The sequence below is a fragment of the Mya arenaria genome, chromosome 13 (assembly GCF_026914265.1).
Source record: "Mya arenaria isolate MELC-2E11 chromosome 13, ASM2691426v1".
Classification (NCBI taxonomy): Eukaryota; Metazoa; Mollusca; class Bivalvia; order Myida; family Myidae; genus Mya; species Mya arenaria.
Window position 1 is genome coordinate 16,352,014 of NC_069134.1, and position 20,153 is coordinate 16,372,166.

At 37.1% G+C, this 20,153-nt stretch overlaps 2 protein-coding genes across 6 annotated transcripts in view; one reads left to right on the forward strand and one right to left on the reverse strand.

The window, feature by feature from the left end:
• Positions 1 to 20,153, forward strand: part of LOC128212924 (KICSTOR complex protein SZT2-like) — a 96,750-nt gene that overhangs the window by 7,367 nt on the left and 69,230 nt on the right. For all 5 annotated transcript variants that reach the window (XM_052918323.1, XM_052918327.1, XM_052918326.1 and 2 more), the window contains exons 9-20: positions 74 to 219; positions 1,204 to 1,358; positions 1,819 to 2,050; positions 3,333 to 3,491; positions 4,754 to 4,819; positions 5,460 to 5,663; positions 7,523 to 7,720; positions 8,057 to 8,182; positions 8,623 to 8,850; positions 9,128 to 9,206; positions 9,768 to 9,868; positions 10,312 to 10,471. In XM_052918323.1, coding sequence (XP_052774283.1) covers positions 74 to 219; positions 1,204 to 1,358; positions 1,819 to 2,050; positions 3,333 to 3,491; positions 4,754 to 4,819; positions 5,460 to 5,663; positions 7,523 to 7,720; positions 8,057 to 8,182; positions 8,623 to 8,850; positions 9,128 to 9,206; positions 9,768 to 9,868; positions 10,312 to 10,471 — 1,854 coding nt within the window. The remainder of the gene's footprint in view (positions 1 to 73; positions 220 to 1,203; positions 1,359 to 1,818; positions 2,051 to 3,332; positions 3,492 to 4,753; positions 4,820 to 5,459; positions 5,664 to 7,522; positions 7,721 to 8,056; positions 8,183 to 8,622; positions 8,851 to 9,127; positions 9,207 to 9,767; positions 9,869 to 10,311; positions 10,472 to 20,153) is intronic.
• On the reverse strand, positions 12,529 to 14,271 carry LOC128212926 (ubiquinone/menaquinone biosynthesis C-methyltransferase UbiE-like). Its single transcript, XM_052918330.1, has 3 exons — positions 14,156 to 14,271; positions 13,721 to 13,856; positions 12,529 to 13,140 (listed from the first exon to the last, which is right to left on the reverse strand). The coding sequence occupies exons 1-3, from the start codon at positions 14,231 to 14,233 to the stop codon at positions 12,716 to 12,718; spliced, it is 639 nt and encodes a 212-aa protein (XP_052774290.1). The 5' UTR covers positions 14,234 to 14,271; the 3' UTR covers positions 12,529 to 12,715.

Sequence of the window (20,153 nt, forward strand, 5' to 3'; positions counted from 1 at the left end):
AATCAAACAGTCAAGCATAATCTCTTTTCAGTCAAAGTAAAATAAAGGGTATTCATGTATATAACATTTACAGACCCATACAGAGCCGAATGTGTTGAACGCATACCACAAGGCTATGTTTTTGTGGAGTTTCCAGCGAGGCTTGGAGGGGTTCCGGTTTGACCTCGGGGATCAGAACATCATGGCCCAGCAGGCCTCACCCGCTCAGCTTGTACAGAAGTATGTACCATAGGGCATGTCTAGCCGGGGATTTTGTTCCATAGGGCAGGTCGGGCCGGGCACTTTGTACCATAGGGCAGGTCGGGGACTATGTACCATAGGGCAGATTGGGCCGGGCACTTTGTACCATAGGGCAGATTGGGCCGGGCACTTTGTACCATAGGGCAGGTTGGGACGGGCACTTTGTACCATAGGGCAGATTTGGCCGGGCACTTTGTACCATAAGGCAGGTTGGGCCGGGCACTTTGTACTATAGGGCAGGTTGGGCTGGGCACTTTGTACCATAGGGCAGGTTGGGCCGGGCACTTTGTACCATAGGGCAGATTGGGCCGGGCACTTTGTACCATAGGGCAGATTGGGCCGGGCACTTTGTACCATAGGGCAGATTGGGCCGGGCACTTTGTACCATAGGGCAGATTGGGCTGGGCACTTTGTACCATAGGGCAGGTTGGGCCGGGCACTTTGTACCATAGGGCAGATTGGGCTGGGCACTTTGTACCATAAGGCAGGTCAGGGACTATGTACCATAGGGCAGGTTGGGCTGGGCACTTTGTACCATACAGCAGGTCAGGCCTGGGTCATTGTACCATAGGGCATGTTTGACCGGGGACTTTGTACCATAGGACAGGTCGGGCCGGGGACTTTGTTGGTGTCCAATGAGGAACATAATTCTAACTAATAGATAGTTTTAATTAGGCTTGAGTTTTTTTTTTTTGAGTTGTTAAAAATAGTGAGGAATCTCAAAGAAGAATAGGGGCACTTACAATTCTTTGGTTGAGAGGCAAAGGCCTGTATCAGTAGATAAGCTTACCTTTATGTTTTTCTCAAATGCTTATGACTTAAGCCTTATGGAGAGTTTGTCAAGAGTAAAAAGATCTTAACAGGTTCAAATTAACCTCTTGACCAGCCTGCCTTTTTGTGTGTGTGGTGTTAACAATGACGTTCTCAATAAATGTGTATGTACACATTTAATGTTTATTATAGACTGCTGTCCCATCCTATCCATGGTAAGCTTGCGAGTGTGATGCCCAATATTCGCAAGTCCCATGCCAAGTCTACACTGAACACCTCCCTCTTCAGTGTCATGTCCGTCCGGCTCCGTGAAGGCTACACCATCAGGGATATTGCTCTTACTAAAGGTATATATAATATTTATATCCCTTATGAACTTGAATATCACCAATGTTCTTGAATCCTTTTTAAAGCTTTTTGTGTCACCTGCAAAGCATGGCAGACACATGGTGATTACATTGTCTGGTGGCATCGCATTTTCGTGTCCAATGAATAACTTTTGAATGACTTGTATATGATTTGGCATGCATAACTGTTTGGGGTAGGTAGGCCAAAGGTCATGGTCATATTGACTTTTACTAGAAGAATGATTGGCACTCTAACAGATGACTCATGCAATTTGCTGATTTTTTTCATAATTTGCACATACCGTACCATAGTCAAATATAAATGATCCATGTTTGGCTATTGTATATGTAATTTTGACAAATTGTAACACAACTTTAAGCATAATAAGCTATACATAGTTATGCTGCAAAAAGAATTTGTTAAGCTAGCAGTTTCAAATATTTCATATACTAAATTCAGGAGAGACCCAGCTTGAGGTGCGGCTGGTGTTACCATGGCGAGAGTATGCAAGGTTTGAGTACCTGATCCGGGCAACCTGGCCCCAGGACAAGAAGCGCCCCCACACCTATACAGAGATCACCCTGGAGGGCAGCTACGACTTCCTACATGACATGACCTGTACCAAGATAAAGGCCAAAATGAGCAGCTTTAGGTCGGCTAATGTGAAGAAGTTCTGGCTGGCCCTTCAAGGGTAGGTTGTGGTAGATTTTTGGTGATGATTTTTTTCTGCGGTTAGTTTTGCTTTATTTGATTTAATTTGTAGAAAGCATTAAATGATTATGTTAAAGCAATAATTCACTGTAGTGTATGAACTACCTCATTTATGATTAAGTGGATATGGATCTTTATTGTGGTTACATTTGGTTGTAAGTCTGAACATGTCAAAACAATACACTTCAATGCATGTTTTGGCCCTCAAGTGTTGTACATGTAGTATTTAAGTTGATTTTTTCTGATGCACTACAACTACACCATCCCAGCTATTGTGAAGAAAGGTCTGCCCATGAAGCCTGTTTCATTTAAGGAATGAATTGGTAATTGATGTTATTATAGGGATACGAACGTAAAAAAAGGCTTGTTAATATGTGTGCTTTAACCAACCCAACTGCGTTCATATCCCTGATAATGACACCATCCAAGACATAATTACTGTGCAAAAATACTTTATTTCATTTAAGAAAACTTGACAGTAATTCTTTCTCACCGATTTTGTTAATAGAACAACCCGATCATAACCGGAAACAGTTAATAATATGACATCATTTTAATGCGTGAAAAATTTATTCACTTTGTAGTTGATGTGTTAATCACTTTTTAGCGTAAAATTGAAATGCTAATGACGGCAATACATTTTATTGAAACATTAATGTACACTTTCAATCATGTCGATAAAAGTTTATCATGGCCTACTGTCACAATACAGTCAATAACAAGACAAATAATTTTCAATTTATATAAATATGTGATGATTCACAATCCGAACATGTCTAAAGATGATGCATACATCGAAAAGTAATTGCAATTGATGAAAGGTCATTCATTTAAGGAATGGAAGTTGAGGTGTATTATTTCAAGGTTATTTCAGACAGACTGGTGTATTATTTCCAGGTTATCTCAGATAGAATAGTGTGTCATTTCCAGGTTTTCTCTAATATATTTTTTTGTTATTTCTAGTTTAATCTCCAATAGACTAATGCATTATTTCCAGGTTAATCTTAGACAGATTGGTGAATTGTTTCCAGGTTATCTCAGATAGACTGGTATGTTATTTCCAGGTTATCTCAGACAGACTTGTGTGTTATTTCCAGGAAATCTCAGATAGACTGGTGTATTGTTTCCAGTTTATATTGGACAGACTTGTGTGTTATTTCCAGGTTATCTCAGATGGACTTGTGTATTGTGTCCAGTTTATCTCAGACAGACTTGTGTTATGCTTTTAGTTTATCTCAGACAGACTTGTGTGTTGTTTCCAGGTTATCTCAGACAGACCAGCTGCTGGTTCACCTTCAGTCATTTAGCACAGTGCCCCACAACTACACCCTCCCTGCTAGCGTAAAGGAGGGGGTGCCCTTGTTCTACCTTCCCCTTCCAAACTCCACAACACCTACCCTCAACACTCAGCTGAATACCAAGTAAGTGGCTAAAAAATTGTTTTCTTAAAAACATATCTCAAGTACACTGTACAATGTCCACTTGATCATCTGCCTATTATTAGTAATATGTAGGGATGCAAACGAAGGGCAAAATTGATATTCAAATATTCGGTAATTCTTTGATCGAATATTTGATTGTAGTAAACTATCATTATTATTCTCTCAAGTAATAGCCGAGGCATTTTAACCCTACGTTGTTGAAGCCAGTGTACGCACGGCGGGCCCTGATTTTCCCTAAAAATTTCCCATTTTGAAAAAGAAAAAAATACATTATAAACAAACCAAATTGAATAATTTTAATTCCATTACCTTCATATTTGTAAACGATGTGAAATTAGATGGATTCCTGGTCAAATGGCGTTATGCGTCAATGGAGGGTCTTCCATAGGACGAGCAGCCTCATTTTGGGATTGACCTCTACTAAATATAACTATGGAAAAACCAAACCAACTCAGGAACTAGTAAAATGATAAAACAAAAACATATGCAGATTTTGACTCTTCTATTGCACATCAATAGAGGAAATATATACTTAAATGCTGTACTATACATTTACATTTCACGAGCATTGTATTGAAACATTGAAAACAGTTTGAAGCATATATACAAGTAACTACACATTATTGTAGCACAAGTCATTCATATAAGCACGGCAATTTGAGCAATGTTGCACAGTTGAATATGTAGCCAAGAAAACACATTGGTGTGAAGGCTGATTCCTTAAATCCTTAATTGGCAAAGGCAATTTAAATTACCAAAAAAATGAAAAAATTTATGTCACTTATCTAATTGTAAACTATGGGCACTTTTTATGGTACCCAATGATATGTCCCTAAATGTCATATGGCATTTGTATAGTGTACTGTCATCACATCACACCTCAGGACTTATTGGCCAATTGTTGTAAATACAATACAAACAAGAAAAATGAACTTTATACACAACGACAGAGTTGTAGACAAAATGTTTTTTATTCTATTTCTTGAATTTTTTTTTTCGAATATTTGAATACCGATTTTAACATTCGAATACCAAATGTTTGATCGAATATTTGAATATTCGTTTGCATCCCTAGTAATATGAGATCAATTAACAGAATTTGTATATAATATTCTGTTGAAAACTAAAAGAAACCATGTCATTCTGTCTTTAGATGTCCAAGTTTGTATTTTGCATTATATCTTATAAATCATGAAAAATGATTATTGATTTTGATTGTGTGACATATGCTTTTCTTACAGGGATCATGGCTTGAACCAGTTTGCATCTTACTGGAGACCAGTTGTGCACTTTGACATTAAAGTCTGGTAGGATTTTTTTATCAATTTTAAGAATGACTTCTTTCAGTTTATACTATTCAATGAAATTTAAAGAGAGGTTTGTGCCTTCATAAATTATGAAACATACAAACTAAATTGCTTATTTTACCAAAATTTATGTTTGAGTTAAAGTCCACCTTTGTAAAATCTCAATCACACAATAAAAATGATCTGCATTTAATAATCTTAGATGCTTAAGAAATAGAAGATAATTGTTTGTTTCAGTGTAAGATATCCTAGATGTGAAATATATTGCAATGTTACACTGAATGACAGGCAAGGTAGATTTTCAGACCCTAAGTGAACCATATTGTGTGTGAACAAAATGTCATTTCGGAAATGACATTATTGAAATTGTGTCCCAGCACTGTGCATGCTTAAGTTTGATTTAGAAGTGAGAAATGGCTAAAATTTCAAAACCATGAAAAATATAAAATTGTTATTTTTCACTGTTTGAATCAGTGAAATATCATTTTTTATTTCACTGAGAACTCCGTTTAAATCACCGGCGAGCTTTTAGTAAGTCCTGATTTTGTAAACATTGACAGATTACTAAATTTTTTTTTCAAGGATTGCTTAAATATATGCACAAATTATTTGTACAAAATTTTCTTTCTCCCTATTATAGGCAAAAGTGGATGCACACCCACAGAATTGGGCTGGTTCTGGAGCATGACATCCCACTCCATAAGAATATCCACATCCCCAACTCAAGCTCCCGCTTCAGCATCGTGATGTTTCGGCAGGCGCTCACCTCCCTCACACACTTCCTCACGGAGTGGAGCAACTTTGCTCTTCTTGAGGGGCAGTCCTTCATCAAGTACATGTATGAGTAAGTGTTCAGTAGGCTTGGTTCCTGGCCTCAAATTCTCCAACATTCTTGAGTCAATTGTATTAAACAGGATCAAGCTTAGAATGCTGTTGTTGTTTGTTTTGGTATAATTTGTGTAATATTCTCATTTTGAAGAGTTTCAAAAGAAATGATCTTTATGATGATCATGCTCAGCTAAATTCTATTACATAAAATCAAGTTTAGGTTATAATTTTGGGTACATAAAATAAGATAATTTAGCTTGTAAAGCTTAATTTTTTGGGGTAAAATTTAGGTCTGCCCCAATTTATTGAAACTTTATACGCTTAACAGGTTTAGGTAGCTTATTTCAATAAGCCAATATTCATATTTAAATTTCATTTTGTTAAATGAAGAATGGTTTGTTGCGATTATCATATAGATAATTTCTATCTTAAGTATTAATACTCATAAAAAAGAAAATATTACACAAATTATTGAAAAACAAAAATAGTGAGCTTAGCTTTATCCTGTTACAAGAGACAATGAGAAGTCGGGGCCTGATGATGTTTAAGCAAATACTTGCACATTAACATGACTTTGTTTGATGAAGCATTATTGTTAGTCATGTTTGTGTTTCGTGCAGTTAAATGTATGTATTAGGGATGCAAACGAATGGCAAAATTGATATTCGAATATTCGGTAATTCTTTCGATCGAATATTCGAATATTCGAATATTCGATAGCCAAAATACATCTTTTAGAAGTTGTAGGAAACTATTATTATCATTTGCTTAAGTAACAGCCAAGGCATTTTAATCCTACTTTGCCGTAGCAAGTACGCGCGGCGGACCCTGATTTTCCCCAAATGAGCCTCTGAAATTCCCCATTTTTACAAAGAAAAAGGTAATACATTATGAACAATCAAAAATCAAAATCGAATAATTCCGCTGCCTTCATATTGTAAAACAATGTTAAATTAGATGGATTCCTAATCAAATGGCGTTATGAGCCAATGGAGGGTATTTCCTTAGTACGAGCAGCCTCGTTCTGGGATAGACCTCTACCTAATATACCAAACCAACTCGGGAACTAGTAAAATAATAAAACAAAAACAAACATGAATTTGATTCTTCTATTGTACATTAATTGGGGAAATATATCCTAAAACGCTATACTATACAGTTACATTTCAAAGCAAGAACAGTGCATCGAAACATGGAAAACAGTTAACAGCACATACATGTAACTACATTATTGTAGCACATGCCATACATAGTATCACGGCGATTTGAGCTATGCTTCACAGCTTAATTTGCAACCAGGACAGCACATTGGTGATAAGGCCGATTCCTTATATCCTTAATTGGCAAAGGCATTTAAATTTACCGAAAATATTTTATTTTTTTGGTGTCACTTGTCCAATAGCCAGTTGTAAAATTACGGGGACATTTGATAGTACCCGACGATATGTCCCTTAATGACATATGACGCGTGTTTAGTGTATTGTCATCACATTCACACCTCTGGCATAAGGGGCCAATCATTGTAAAAACATGACAAACGAACTTTATAGACAATAGCAGTGTTGTAGGTCAAAGTTTTTTTATTCTATTTATTCAACATTTGTTTTCGAATATTCGAATACCGATTTTGACATTCGAATACCAAACGTTTGATCGAATATTCGAATATTTCGAATATTCGTTTGCATTTCTAGTATGTATAGATATGGAATTATTTTTATGCTTCCATATATTGGTTTTAATAGGTCTATTTTATTTTCATTAAAAAAAGTTTCGGTCATAAAGTTAAAAAAAATTAATTAAGTTGTGCTATTTTTATTTTGTTTATTTGCACATTTTGGAACACGAGATTCACCAGAATGTTTTCATTCTTAGATATCCCGAGGATAAGACAAAGCCGCCATCTTGGTTTGTGATGGTGCGAATGCAGCCCAAGTCGCCCTGTTTCGTCCTCCGTCTTGCATTCATCGGAGGCACCCCGGGCCACATACGTTACGAGCTTGTCAAGGAACTCAAACTGAAGATTGCCAAGCTTAAGTTCCCGCAGCGGGGACCTAAGACTGACAGGCAGAAGTAAGAAAAAAGCTTGTGTTATTGTAGGCCACATATGAAATTGATACAGTGTTTAAAACAGGACCTGATCGGTTTTGAAATTTTAGACATTTGTATTTGGTCTGTAAATATAACAACATTATGACTTTTTTTGGATAATACAGTTAAGTACAGTTAAGTACATTTAACTTGAGTCTTTTGACAAAAAATCTCTGATATATATATAACTGAGTGAATGAGCAATCATTGTTTTGCAGACTGCCTAACATGTTGGAAAAAAGATGCATAACATAGAAATATGCCTACGGCCTAATTGCTAATTAAATAATCTGTGATCTGTGTTTTCCTGTTCCATAGGAGGGCATTGGCCCAGAACAGCCTTGATGGTGCTGTGACGCCCTACAAGTCCCCTCTCAGACGGGAGTGGGCAGAGGTGAACTGTTGTGTGCTCCTGCTCAAACCTGTGGACACCATCCTCATCAGGTAAATCACGATATTTTAGTTTATACTGTAATTTGTAATGGAAGATATCATTTGTTGTAACATACATATGTATATATATATATATTTATATAAAAAGTTTAAGTACTATTGGTAAGCTTCTAGTATTCATAGAAGAGAATAAATTGTGTTTGTATCAGACATCGAAATTAGTATTTTGGATGAACAAGCCTGAATTCATATACTACTGCTTGGAATTACATTTTTGAAAGAGCCCTGCTGTATTAAACCCAGAATTTGAGCAAGCCTGGAAAGCACTTCACCAGTGCAGGGCTTGCAGGCTTGTGCTAATTTTGACCACTGTTTGTATGACATATTTGAAAGTGGACTTAAAATAGCATCTAAATGCACTCAACATCTGCATTACTTAATAATAATAAGAGATTCAATTTAAAAGCAATCCAAATCCCTGTTTCTCCCAGATATGAGCGCACTCCCCGTGACATGAGTAAGCTGGAGGATCACGTAACCCAGGAAGTGTCACAGTTTATGACTCCAGCATCTCAGGCAAAGAACCGTACGGCTGCCAACCAGTTCAACTCACTCTCCCGTTACCTTCTTCACCAACGATGGGTGTGGACGGTTCAGCAGCCTGGTGTCACCAGTGTGTCCACACCAGCCATCGGGAAAATACTTTCTACACTAGCTAAGTAAATGAAGGAAGATCATACGGACTGTGTACTTTTTCTTGTTGAAGTTTTATTGTTGGGTTCATGTGAATGCAACTATGATCCGATTATTTCCTAATAGAAAGTATTTCTATAATCTCTATGGCAAATATTTTCTGGATAAGACATTCTGCTAAATACATGTACTAAAGTGAAGTTGCCACATTTATAAGCTAAAGCCTAGAAATCTGTAGCAATGTTAGCAGGGAAGTACTGTTTGCAAACAGTTGTGTATGTTTTTTCTGTGTTTTTTTTCCAGGATGCGTCTTCAGCAGGGTTTTCACTTCAGTCTCTCCAGCCAGGGCATCGTCAACTTAATGGCAGAAATTGATATGCAGGTACATAAATCTCTTTACTAGAGGAAAATGCGTCAAAACCCCCTACATGATTTCAGTTGCTCAGCTTGTGTTCTGTCAAATCCTTGTGTTTATAAATGTGAAGAATATAAGTATCTTCCCAGGCCGAGAGTGCATGATAGATTCATCCTGACCTGAGCATAGGGTGTTTTGCGGAAACAAGGTTTTACGGTTTTAATGTGAAGCATTATTTCTTGAAAGGTGGATGAAAAAAAAATTATGGTGACATTTGAAGTGAGAAATAATTAATTAGCATATTAAATATTGCCACAAGACAAGGTTTCAGTGATGCTAGAGACGACAGTCTTCAACAAGAGAGGTCATTACAATGTGATGACCATTAAAAAGGAGTTCCATACGGGTGCTTGTTTAATCTTTGCCTGTGCGCAAGATAAGTATTTCTAGCATGGTTAAATTTTGGATCTACTTATCTGAGGTCTTTGATCGTATTTTTAAACTAAAGAGTAAAGATCTACAATCTAAGTTTTATCACATATAGTGAATGAAACAAAGTCATATCCAGGTTTGTGTTGTCAATTCCAGGATGTAAGCAGTGGTTTGGACTATAGCAAGGCAAAACAGCGGCCTACATGCGTTGTGCAGTACATTCTCTTTCCACCACATACAAAAACTGCCATAGACAGGTAAAATTTCTTGTAAAAATTATTTACTTACTATTGTGAATTGGTATAGACACATTTTCTTACATGCAGTGTCTGCCACCACCACCTAATGACCATCAAATCTTACAGTTTGTGTTAAGCATCAATCTTGGGGCTGTTTTCACTCAATTGACATAATTACAGGGACAAATAAATGTATAATGACCTAAATATAAGATATGCTGTTGTACAATTTATACCTCCCTAGTCTGACAGACAGGAAGCATAAGATTAAGGGCTCTTAGTAAATTAATGTCTTCACAGGGCTAAACTCTTTATTGACCTCAATTGTATATTCTGTGCTTCCCCAGAATTTGTTATAAGAGGATGAGTTAGTGGTGCTAAGTCATTATAACATCTTCACAGAGCTAAAGACTTGAATTTACTAAAACAGTTCTTAAATTGTATATTCCCTTGCTTCCTAGCCTGAGTGATGAGGAAGATGAGATGGAGGGTCCCGAGGAGGATGGAGAGCTGCAGATCATCACTGAGTGCTGGGTGGAGCCACAGGCGGGCACCTGCCAAAACAACCCACCCGAGCGGGCACACCTTACTGGGCTCACATGCCACCAGATACCAGACACTGTGAGTATCTTAGGGGGTAGGGTAGTGTAATGAGAGCTATCAAAGTTAGATGGAGCAAACTGGCTATGCTCACTTGGCTGATGTCCGACCATATACCAGACACTGTGAGTACCTTAGGGGGTAGGGTAGTGTAATAAGAACTATCAAAGTTAGATGGAGCAAACTGGCTATGCTCACTTGGCTGATGTCCGACCATATACCAGACATTGTGAGGGGGTAGGGTATAGTAATTACAGCTATCAGTGTTGGTTAGAACCCTGGGCAGACATCTATCTCAACAACCCGACTGAGCAGGCCTTCATCATTGGATTTGTACACAAACAGGTACCCAACACAAAGTATTGGGCTATAAGGTATTGTGACAGTCAGATGGAGACCCTGGCAGGCAATTTTGTCAATCGCCACCTCTCAGAGCTTTAATCAGATTACCGTAAATGACTGGTTATAAGACGATAGGGGGTATTAGACGCAGGGAAAAAAATATGTGCTAAATCGGGGAAAAAAACTTTTAATTTATGTTTTGGGTTAAAAGACGCATAGAAAAAATGTCAAATTGTCTGGCATTTTCGGCCACCATGTTTGTTGACAGTGACAAAAAAATTTTTTTTCGTGAAAATGGCGATGGTTATCTTTAAAACCATACAATGATAACACAAAGCAAAATTGGTTTCATTTTTATTCGTTTCATGTGATATAAAACATAACAGATTATTTAAAATAAACACATTCAATCAGCACATATTGCACAAAGAAACACACAAATTGTCATTCACTAATCCTTAAATCGCTTTCCTCAAAGCCCTCAAATTCCTCGTCATCGTCGTCACTCTCGAAGAAACGCTCCATTTCATCTTCCGTCATGTCTTTGGTCGTCTTGTCCGTGTAGTAACCGCATCCATCATCGTCTTCTTCGTCGGCTGCCTCATCTGTCCTTTTATGACAATTTGTAAGATTCTTTCTGACAGTATATCGTAAACAAAATACGTCAAGAATGATAAGTTAAGTTTTGCAAAGACCTTATATTGTACGAGTTTGTTCTCAAAATGTCAACACCTACAGAAAAGAATAAAGAACGTGACAAAGTGCGAATAAACAAGACCATTATCGCAACAGTTTGTAGTATTGGTATGTTAACAGGTTAAAGGCAGTCGAGTTTTTCACACCTTATCGTACAACTGACAAAAAATATTTTGACAGTGCCCAACTTTGCTTTCTTATATGCAAGTTTAATTATTGTTCAATTCAATTTATTATTCAAAATTAAATTGAATAACTTTAATCGAAAAACATTTAATCCAAAAATATTTTTGTTAAAATTATAAACGTCTTACGATATACCGTATACCGATCTTTAACTTGCCGTTTTAACCCGTATATAATCGATCAATATGACGCGAGTAACTTCCCTTTCTACATAAATGTAAACAAACTCTCAGCTTAAAAATCGACCTCAGAAAAAAACTTTGAAAAATTGTTACGGGTTATTATACGCAGGCATTTTTTTGCATCGAAATCTGAGGAAAAAAAGGGCGTCTAATACCCAGTCATTTACGGTAAGGCATGTTATTCATGTCTTGTATTTGTATCTAAATGAAGTCATTGCTAGGTCTTATTAATAGTTTCATATGTATATATTGAATATTAGAAAGGAACCATTCACTGTTGTATATGCTTTTTTTTTTTCTTTAATATTTAAAACAGGTTTAATTACTTTATGTTGCTCCTTTACTCAGGAAAGTTGCACATGGTTAGATTTATACAACTGAAAAGACATAGCAGCTATTTGGTCAATAAATGATATAATGATCATTCTACACATGCCAAAAACCTGTTTGCCATGTGTAAAAATGTTCTGAATAAGTTGTAGCTTGGAAGTCTGTGTAATCTCACAGATTTACTTGACTGCTTATATATACTCTGGAACACCTTGTCTGATACCATACAAGATGAGGTATCTTGCAATACATCTTCAATGAAACTCACTGTCACAATAATAGTTGATATCTTACTGTGAAAAATATATTTCTGTAAATAAAAGTGTTTGTTTTTTTGGTTAAAACAATATTTATTGTTTATAAGTACATTTATCAAAGACATAAATTACATACATAATAAGTAAGGATTGAGGAGATAGCTTAGAGCTAATATTTATACCTCTCGCCATAAGGTATTTTTAATAAACCATATAAGAAGGAATAAACAATACTGATTTTTTTGGATTAGTTTTGTGTTGTTAATGATTTGTCATTTTCGTGCAGTTGCAATGATGGCTTGAAATGTAATTGTGTCTGTAATATCTTTCATGTGCACATTTTCGAATCCGTTCCTTTGAAGGGCACTCATGTACCTGTCTGGGTCATAAATACCATATTGCATCAAGTTTTTTTTGTCAAGCTGATTAAGTCTACTTAGATTTAACGTGGTCACTATCGGTCCTTTATGCTTTATCACTCGATGTAACTCTTTAATACTCTTATCAATATCAGGCCAAAAGTAATAGCAGTTTGTGTGGAAAATACTGTCAAACATGTTGTCTTTGAAGGGCATGTTTTCCACATCTCCCAGATTGATGTGGACTTTTCCGACAGCAATCTCTTCCTTCATGTTGTCTGTTGCAAGTTTTACCATTCTTGGTGATATGTCAATCCCGTATATCTGCCCAGTTCCATCTGAAAACATATTATATTTGTATAAATTACAATAGTCTATGAATGTACAAGATGTTAATATGATGAAGATAGTTACATGTTCCAGTATATGAACTTGACACATTCCTGAATACAGAGACATTCTCTCTGAGAGAATTTAGTAAAGCGCTCAAAAGAAATAGCAGAAAATCCCTTGTTAAAATAAGTTGAAGTTATGCATAATATCTTATTGAGTGTAATTTGGGCACACATTTAATTGATTCCATAATAAATGTCATTTATGCACCTGTTTTGCCCAACAATGGGGGTTTGGGAGTGGGGGCATATAGGGGACTTCAGACTGTAGAATCCCTGACCCAAAGGATTTTGACAAAATTCATACTTCAGGGATGGGCTTTAAAACAAAATTTTCAGTTGCATTTTGTTCGAATCCCCTGTGTGTGCCTGCTACCCCCTCACCCCGATGCCTGAACTGGAAGATGCTTAAATGCCAAATACATTTTGCCATAAGGTGAAATCAACTTGATAACTTGAAAAACTAAAGAATCATATTATTATGGAACACTAAAGAATCATATTATTATGGAACAGAGGTTTAGACCTTTAAGAAATGTGTAAGCCTCTCTTATCCCAAGTCCTGGACCAAAGCCGACCTCAAGAATGTCATGATGAGGCTGTATCTTGCACAGTCGGGCTGCATTCACCTCCAGCACCTTGTTTGTCCTCACCAAACCACTCTGTAAAGAATTTACTTCTTTACAAACAATTACCTTATTCATTTTTATCTTTAGTAAAAAAAAGCCAATGGTTTGTGTAATTATAAACACAGCTGTTGAACATTTTGTTGTAAGCACACTAATTTAGACAAAGACATCTGCAAATTTCTTTGTTTAATTCCACCCTTGAGGCAATTTGAAATTTCTGTCATTTTATTAAGCATTGAATAGCATAGATCTATAAAATTAATTCCTACGTTCTTATAATAATAATAATAATCAAAGTCAATTTAGCAAATCAAATAAGTAAAATCACCTACAGCTATGTACCATCCTGTAAGTCCTGAATTTGGTTTTGCAAGATTTTTTGAAAATTGCTTTGCAAACACAGAACCCATTTATCAGAAGTTGTCATACTTCCTGACCTTTATATTGCCCCAAAGTAAATTTAAGCAAATGCAAATTATGAAATGAAAGGAAAGATAGCATGCCTAAGAGAAGTATAATAGAACAAAAGGTCCAATTTATTATTTCTCTAAAAGCCTTATATATATAAGTGTTTTGCATATATCTCCAGTGGTCTCTGACAATAAATTCATCAAGTACCATGCCTCTGGATTGAATATCATGCAGATAATGATACTTATGGGAGATTGTGAGATTTAGATTTTTAAAGTGAGAGAAAAAGTGTACGACCAATAGTCAACACCACATCCACATCACTATAAAAGCTAGCTTTACAGCAGGACTGTTGGAAGTGCCCTATCTGGCTGACACCATATTTTAAAGATGTGAATTACATCTATGCACAAATTTTATCATATAATGCACCAGTCAATTGTAACCACGGCCCCCTCAGGTCTGGGGGTATACCAGGGATAGCCTGGGAAATGAACCCTGTTTTTACCTTCCAGATGGCCCGCGGTGGTTTTGTGTTCCGGAAAATATAGCGGGGAATAGGCCTAATAGCCTAAGGGCCCTTGGGTGCAGGGGCATTTGGCGGAGATTGTACCATCTGTTTATTTCGGGGATTTTACCCGGGGTTGGCTGGACCGAAAGTCAAAGTTGCCGCTATTCCCCGGACCCTGGGGGGGGGGGGGGGGGGCTTTGGTTACAATTGACTTATCGTATGCAGGGGGGGGGGGGACTGTGGTTACAATTGACTTATGCATAACTTTCTCTTTGTGGAATTATTTAATTGTAAATTTTTGCCCTCTTTTAACTTTATCAAGTATTCTTCAATACAAATTGACTTTGGGGTTAAATTAAGTCAAGCTACCTTTCTTCAACGGCTCCTGTTCATTTAATATACAATTTTACTACTTGTTCTGTATACCTTGACTTTAGATTTCCTGATTTTTATTTTAGTCATTTCAATGCATAAACTTGTAATATTTCATGACATAACATGACAAATGATGACCTGTTATTGGTTGTGCAAAGGTGACTCGAAGATGGGATATTCTTGCTTGCTATCTTTACTAAGCTGCTGTCCAAACATTGTTATCTGCCTTTTAAATTTTTATCTCCCCTTTAAGGAGGATTATGAATATTTCTCACACTAAAACCACATTGATAAAAATAAAGAAGCCCTTTACCATTTGATTAAAGTATATCAATGGTATTTAAATTATCACTGTTAGATACTGTATATCAGGACAATGGTCATTAAGATACTTACTGGGATACAGGTATTGCTGATTTTGTAAATAGTTCAGTGAGATTACACAAACATTCGTCTTAAGGGAGATGCTTTTCCTTGTATCTGAATGAAGATACAAAGATTTCATTCAAGATTCAAGGTTCAACAATACATTTATTGATGGTTTTAACTTGTTCTCATTATCTTTCCAGGGTCTTTCTTTCTTCTTATGATTTCTGATGTAGTTCAACTAATAGTATTCATGATATTACATGCTGTCCTCATTGTTTAGAGCATTGGCATCAGTTTTGTGAATTTACATGTTGTCTTACCCTTCTAAGTTGTTATAACAAAACAGACTTTTAATAATTATTAAATTTTATTTAGACTGCCTTTCTCTAAATAGAACTGCAATTTATTTGAGATGTTTTAAAGGGAACTACAGTACTAAGGAAAAACACCATTAGTATAACAAGGGGTGGGTGTAGACTTTCAACCATAACGAGGGTAGGGTACAGACTTTCAACCATTACTATGGGTGGGTGCCGACTTCCAACCATTATAAGGGTAGGGTTTAACTTTCAACCATTACGAGGGGTGGGTAAATACTTTCAACCATTACGAGGGGTGGGTAAATACAACCATTACAAGGGTTGGGTATAGACTTTCAACCATTACGAGGGGTGGGTGAAGACTTTCAACCCTTACGAGGGGTGGGTATAATTTTTCAACCATTGTGAGGGATGGGTAAATACTTTCAACCATAACAAGGGTTGGGTATAGACTTTCAACCATTACGAGGGGTGGGTGAAGACTTTCAACCATAACAAGGGGTGGGTGAAGACTTTCAACCATTATGAGGGGTGGGTGAAGACTTTCAACCATTACATGGGGTGGGTGAAGACTTTCAACCATTATGAGGGGTGGGTGTAGACTTTAAGCCATTATGAGGGAAGGGTTTAATTTTCAACCATTGGTAGGGGTGGGTATAGATTTTCAACCATTATGAGGGTTGGGTACAGACTTTCAAAGAAACCATTACACACTGTAGTTTCTTGCTGAGTGTACAGTCATTTCCCATGAATTAAATTGGCAGTGCTGTAAAACCAGTTTTGCACCCGAGTGACAGATATGTCACACGTTACAACCTGTCCCTAGATCAAACCAACGCTGCTATTTTCATACTTCTGCCCTTCCAGAAATTTAGTTAGCATTAAAATGATCAGAAATGTAACAATCATGCACATGTTATTGTAAAAAAACAATGTACTTGATTAATTTCATATCTGCTGATGCAATTGAAAAAAACTTCATGGTCTTTAGAATTTCTTGATTCGTTGTTTCACTTCAGTATTGAAAAAAATAGTATTTGTCGATTACTTGAATGTTTGTTTTACTATATTTATCTCGTAAAATTGGTATTTGTGTCTCTAAAATGCATATTTGGCCCGTATTTCTCCATGAAGTCTTGACCTCCTATGATGAAAACCTGATAAGGTTGTACTACACTAAAATATTTTTGAACAGATAGCGCTGTTAATAAGGATTCCCAATGTCTTATCACAGGGATATTAATCCTGTACATTTAGCGACCAAATAATTTTGACATTAGCAAAGTGAACATATCATTTATTTAAGCCTTCATGATGTGGCTTTAGTCCTGACAAGATTTAGCAACAGAAACAGAGACCTGTCATGTATCTTACAAGTTAAAACATAAGACCTGGCAGGGCATTTTTTCTGATATTTGATGCAATTTAATTCAGTAACAGTATGGTTTCTCTAATGTGTGATCATCTTACTAACTTAATTGGACCACAAATTTCACAAATCACTTTCAACAAGACTTTGTGAAAAATGTTAAGTACATGGTGGTCTAATAGGGTGTGGCATACGCATTTTGTTGATTTTTTTTTTTTTTTAGTAAAAAAGGGGCATAACTCAGCAGTTTAAAACCAGAGTTATGGACCTTATTGTACGTAATATGCATATTGTCTCTGACAACTTGTGAACCAAGATTCACTTGAATATGGTTGCACTATGATGATGCCACGTAACCAATGGTGACCATATGACAATACCTTAACTTGTTTCTTTTTCTTTGAATGCCCTCTTTTTCCTGAACTGTACAATTGAGGCAATTGGGAATTTGAGAGGTGGGAAGGGGTTATTGCCGGGTTCATCCCTCACTCAATCTGCTTGTGGACATGGTGTGTAACGCTCATGCTAAATTTATTCTTTGTTGAGCTTTTGGGCAATTTAGTTTTCAGTCTTAAGAATGAAAAACAAAGCACAATATTAAAAAGAGAATGTGGTTTTCTAGATGGTGATGATGAATGTCATTGTGAAAGTGTGTAACAATTTTGTGATTTGATCATTGACAATTTTTGTTTGTTTAAAATTGTAAAAATTGTGCCTATCAAGCACCAAACAAACAAATGAGATTTGTGAATTTGTGGTCTACCAAAGTGACTGTGAACTTGTTGCATGTCCATATCTGAATTTCATAGTTTCTGCATTGGTATCATTACTAGGCTTATAAGGGTGTTTTTTGCTACTATTCTTGTCTGGTTGTCCTTTAGTTTTAAAGGGATTCGTTCACAGATTTGCACAGATGTGGTGTTTATGGGTTTGTGTCTCTAGTTTATTGTCGTATTGGCCCTTGCCTTGTGCCCCTAAACAAGGTTTATTTTTGAATTTTCGACGATTGGGCTTGTCCCTGTAGTTTCCTAATCCTGCTATCACACTGTCTATATAAGGAAATTTAAGTCTGAAGTGTGTACAATGTAATTGAATACTGCCGACAACTTTAAAATTGGTTTACTTAAAACAATTTGCTCAACAAATTGCAAAACAAAGTGAATCAGCGTACATAGGCCTGCAAAGATATATACACACATGTGCTTCAACTCAATATTATTCAACATTTCACCACATTTATTTTGTTCTCTGATATTTTCAAACTAGGCGTATATCATATAAAATATACAAACTGTTATGTTTAAGTTCAGTTATCTACCAGTAATTATTCTGTAACTTTCTTCTTTTTCAAAGAATATGGCCATACTAAGATACTGGTGCTCTTCAAGCACTTAATCAAGGGAAGCAACTACATTCAATTATTTGTTGTTGAAATATCTACTGATCAATAACTTGTACTTGTCTTTCTTGGGCTAAAAAGCTGAGAAAGTCTCTGGGTTTGATGATTTTTCAAATTGTAGTTAATTCTGTCAATTAGTCAACTGATATTGATAATTGTTTCGCTAATGTAATCAGACAGATGCATATTTGAATGATACAGCAATGAACTCACTGTCTGCCCCTTCCTTCAAGATATAAAGAAGAGTTTGATTAGAATGGGTCAGGTATATACTTGAGGAGAAATTATCACTGCGGTATGATAAAGATACACCATATCATTCACGTTTTATTCAACAGAAAAAGGGATTAACCTATCGTTTAGCCAATGAGTAATGGCATATGTTATATTTAATATCAATCATTGGGGAATTGTGTTTCAGCAATTTTTATTGTTAGACCATGAGGCTCCTTCACATATTCGCACTGTGCCATCCTCTCCGTACAGCTCCATAGCCAGACACTGCCATCCTCTCAATACAGCTCCATAGCCAGACGCTGCTATCCTCTCCATACAGCTCCATAGTCAGGCACTGCCATGATCTCCATACAGCTCCATAGTCAGACACTGCCATCCTCTCCATACAGCTCCATAGTCAGATGCTGCCATCCTCTCCATACAGCTACATAGTCAGACACTGCCATCCTCTCCATACAGCTCCATAGTCAGACACTGCCATCCTCTCAATACAGCTCCATAGTCAGACACTGCCATCCTCTCCATACAGATCCATAGTCAGACGCTGCCATCCTCTCCATACAGTTCCATAGTCAGACACTGCCATCCTCTCCATACAGCTCCATAGTCAGACACTGCCATCCTCTCAATACAGCTCCATAGTCAGACGCTGCCATCCTCTCCATACAGCTCCATAGTCAGACACTGCCATCCTCTCAATACAGCTCCATAGTCAGACGCTGCCATCCTCTCCATACAGCTCCATAGTCAGACGCTGCCATCCTCTCCATACAGCTCCATTGTCAGGCACTGCCATGATCTCCATACAGCTCCATAGTCAGACACTGCCATCCTCTCCATACAGCTCCATTGTCAGGCACTGCCGTGATCTCCATACAGTTCCATACTCATACACTGCCATCCTCTCCATACAGATACATTGTCAGACACTGCCATCCTCTCCATACCTTTCCATAGTCAGACACTGCCATCCTCTCCATACAATTCCATAGTCAGACACTGCCATCCTTTCCATACAGTTCCATAGTCAGACACTGCCATCTTCTCCATACAGTTCCATAGTCAGACACTGCCAGCCTTTCCATTATGTTCCATAGTCAGACACTGCCATCCTCTCCATACAGTTCCATAGTCAGACACTGCCAGCCTTTCCGTACAGTTCCATAGTCAGACACTGCCATCTTCTACATACAGCTCCATAGTCAGACACTGCCCTCTTCTACATACAGCTCCATAGTCAGACACTGCCATCCTTTCCATACAGTTCCATAGCCAGACACTGCCATCCTCTCCATACAGTTCCATAGTCAGACACTGGCATGATCTCCATACAGCTCTA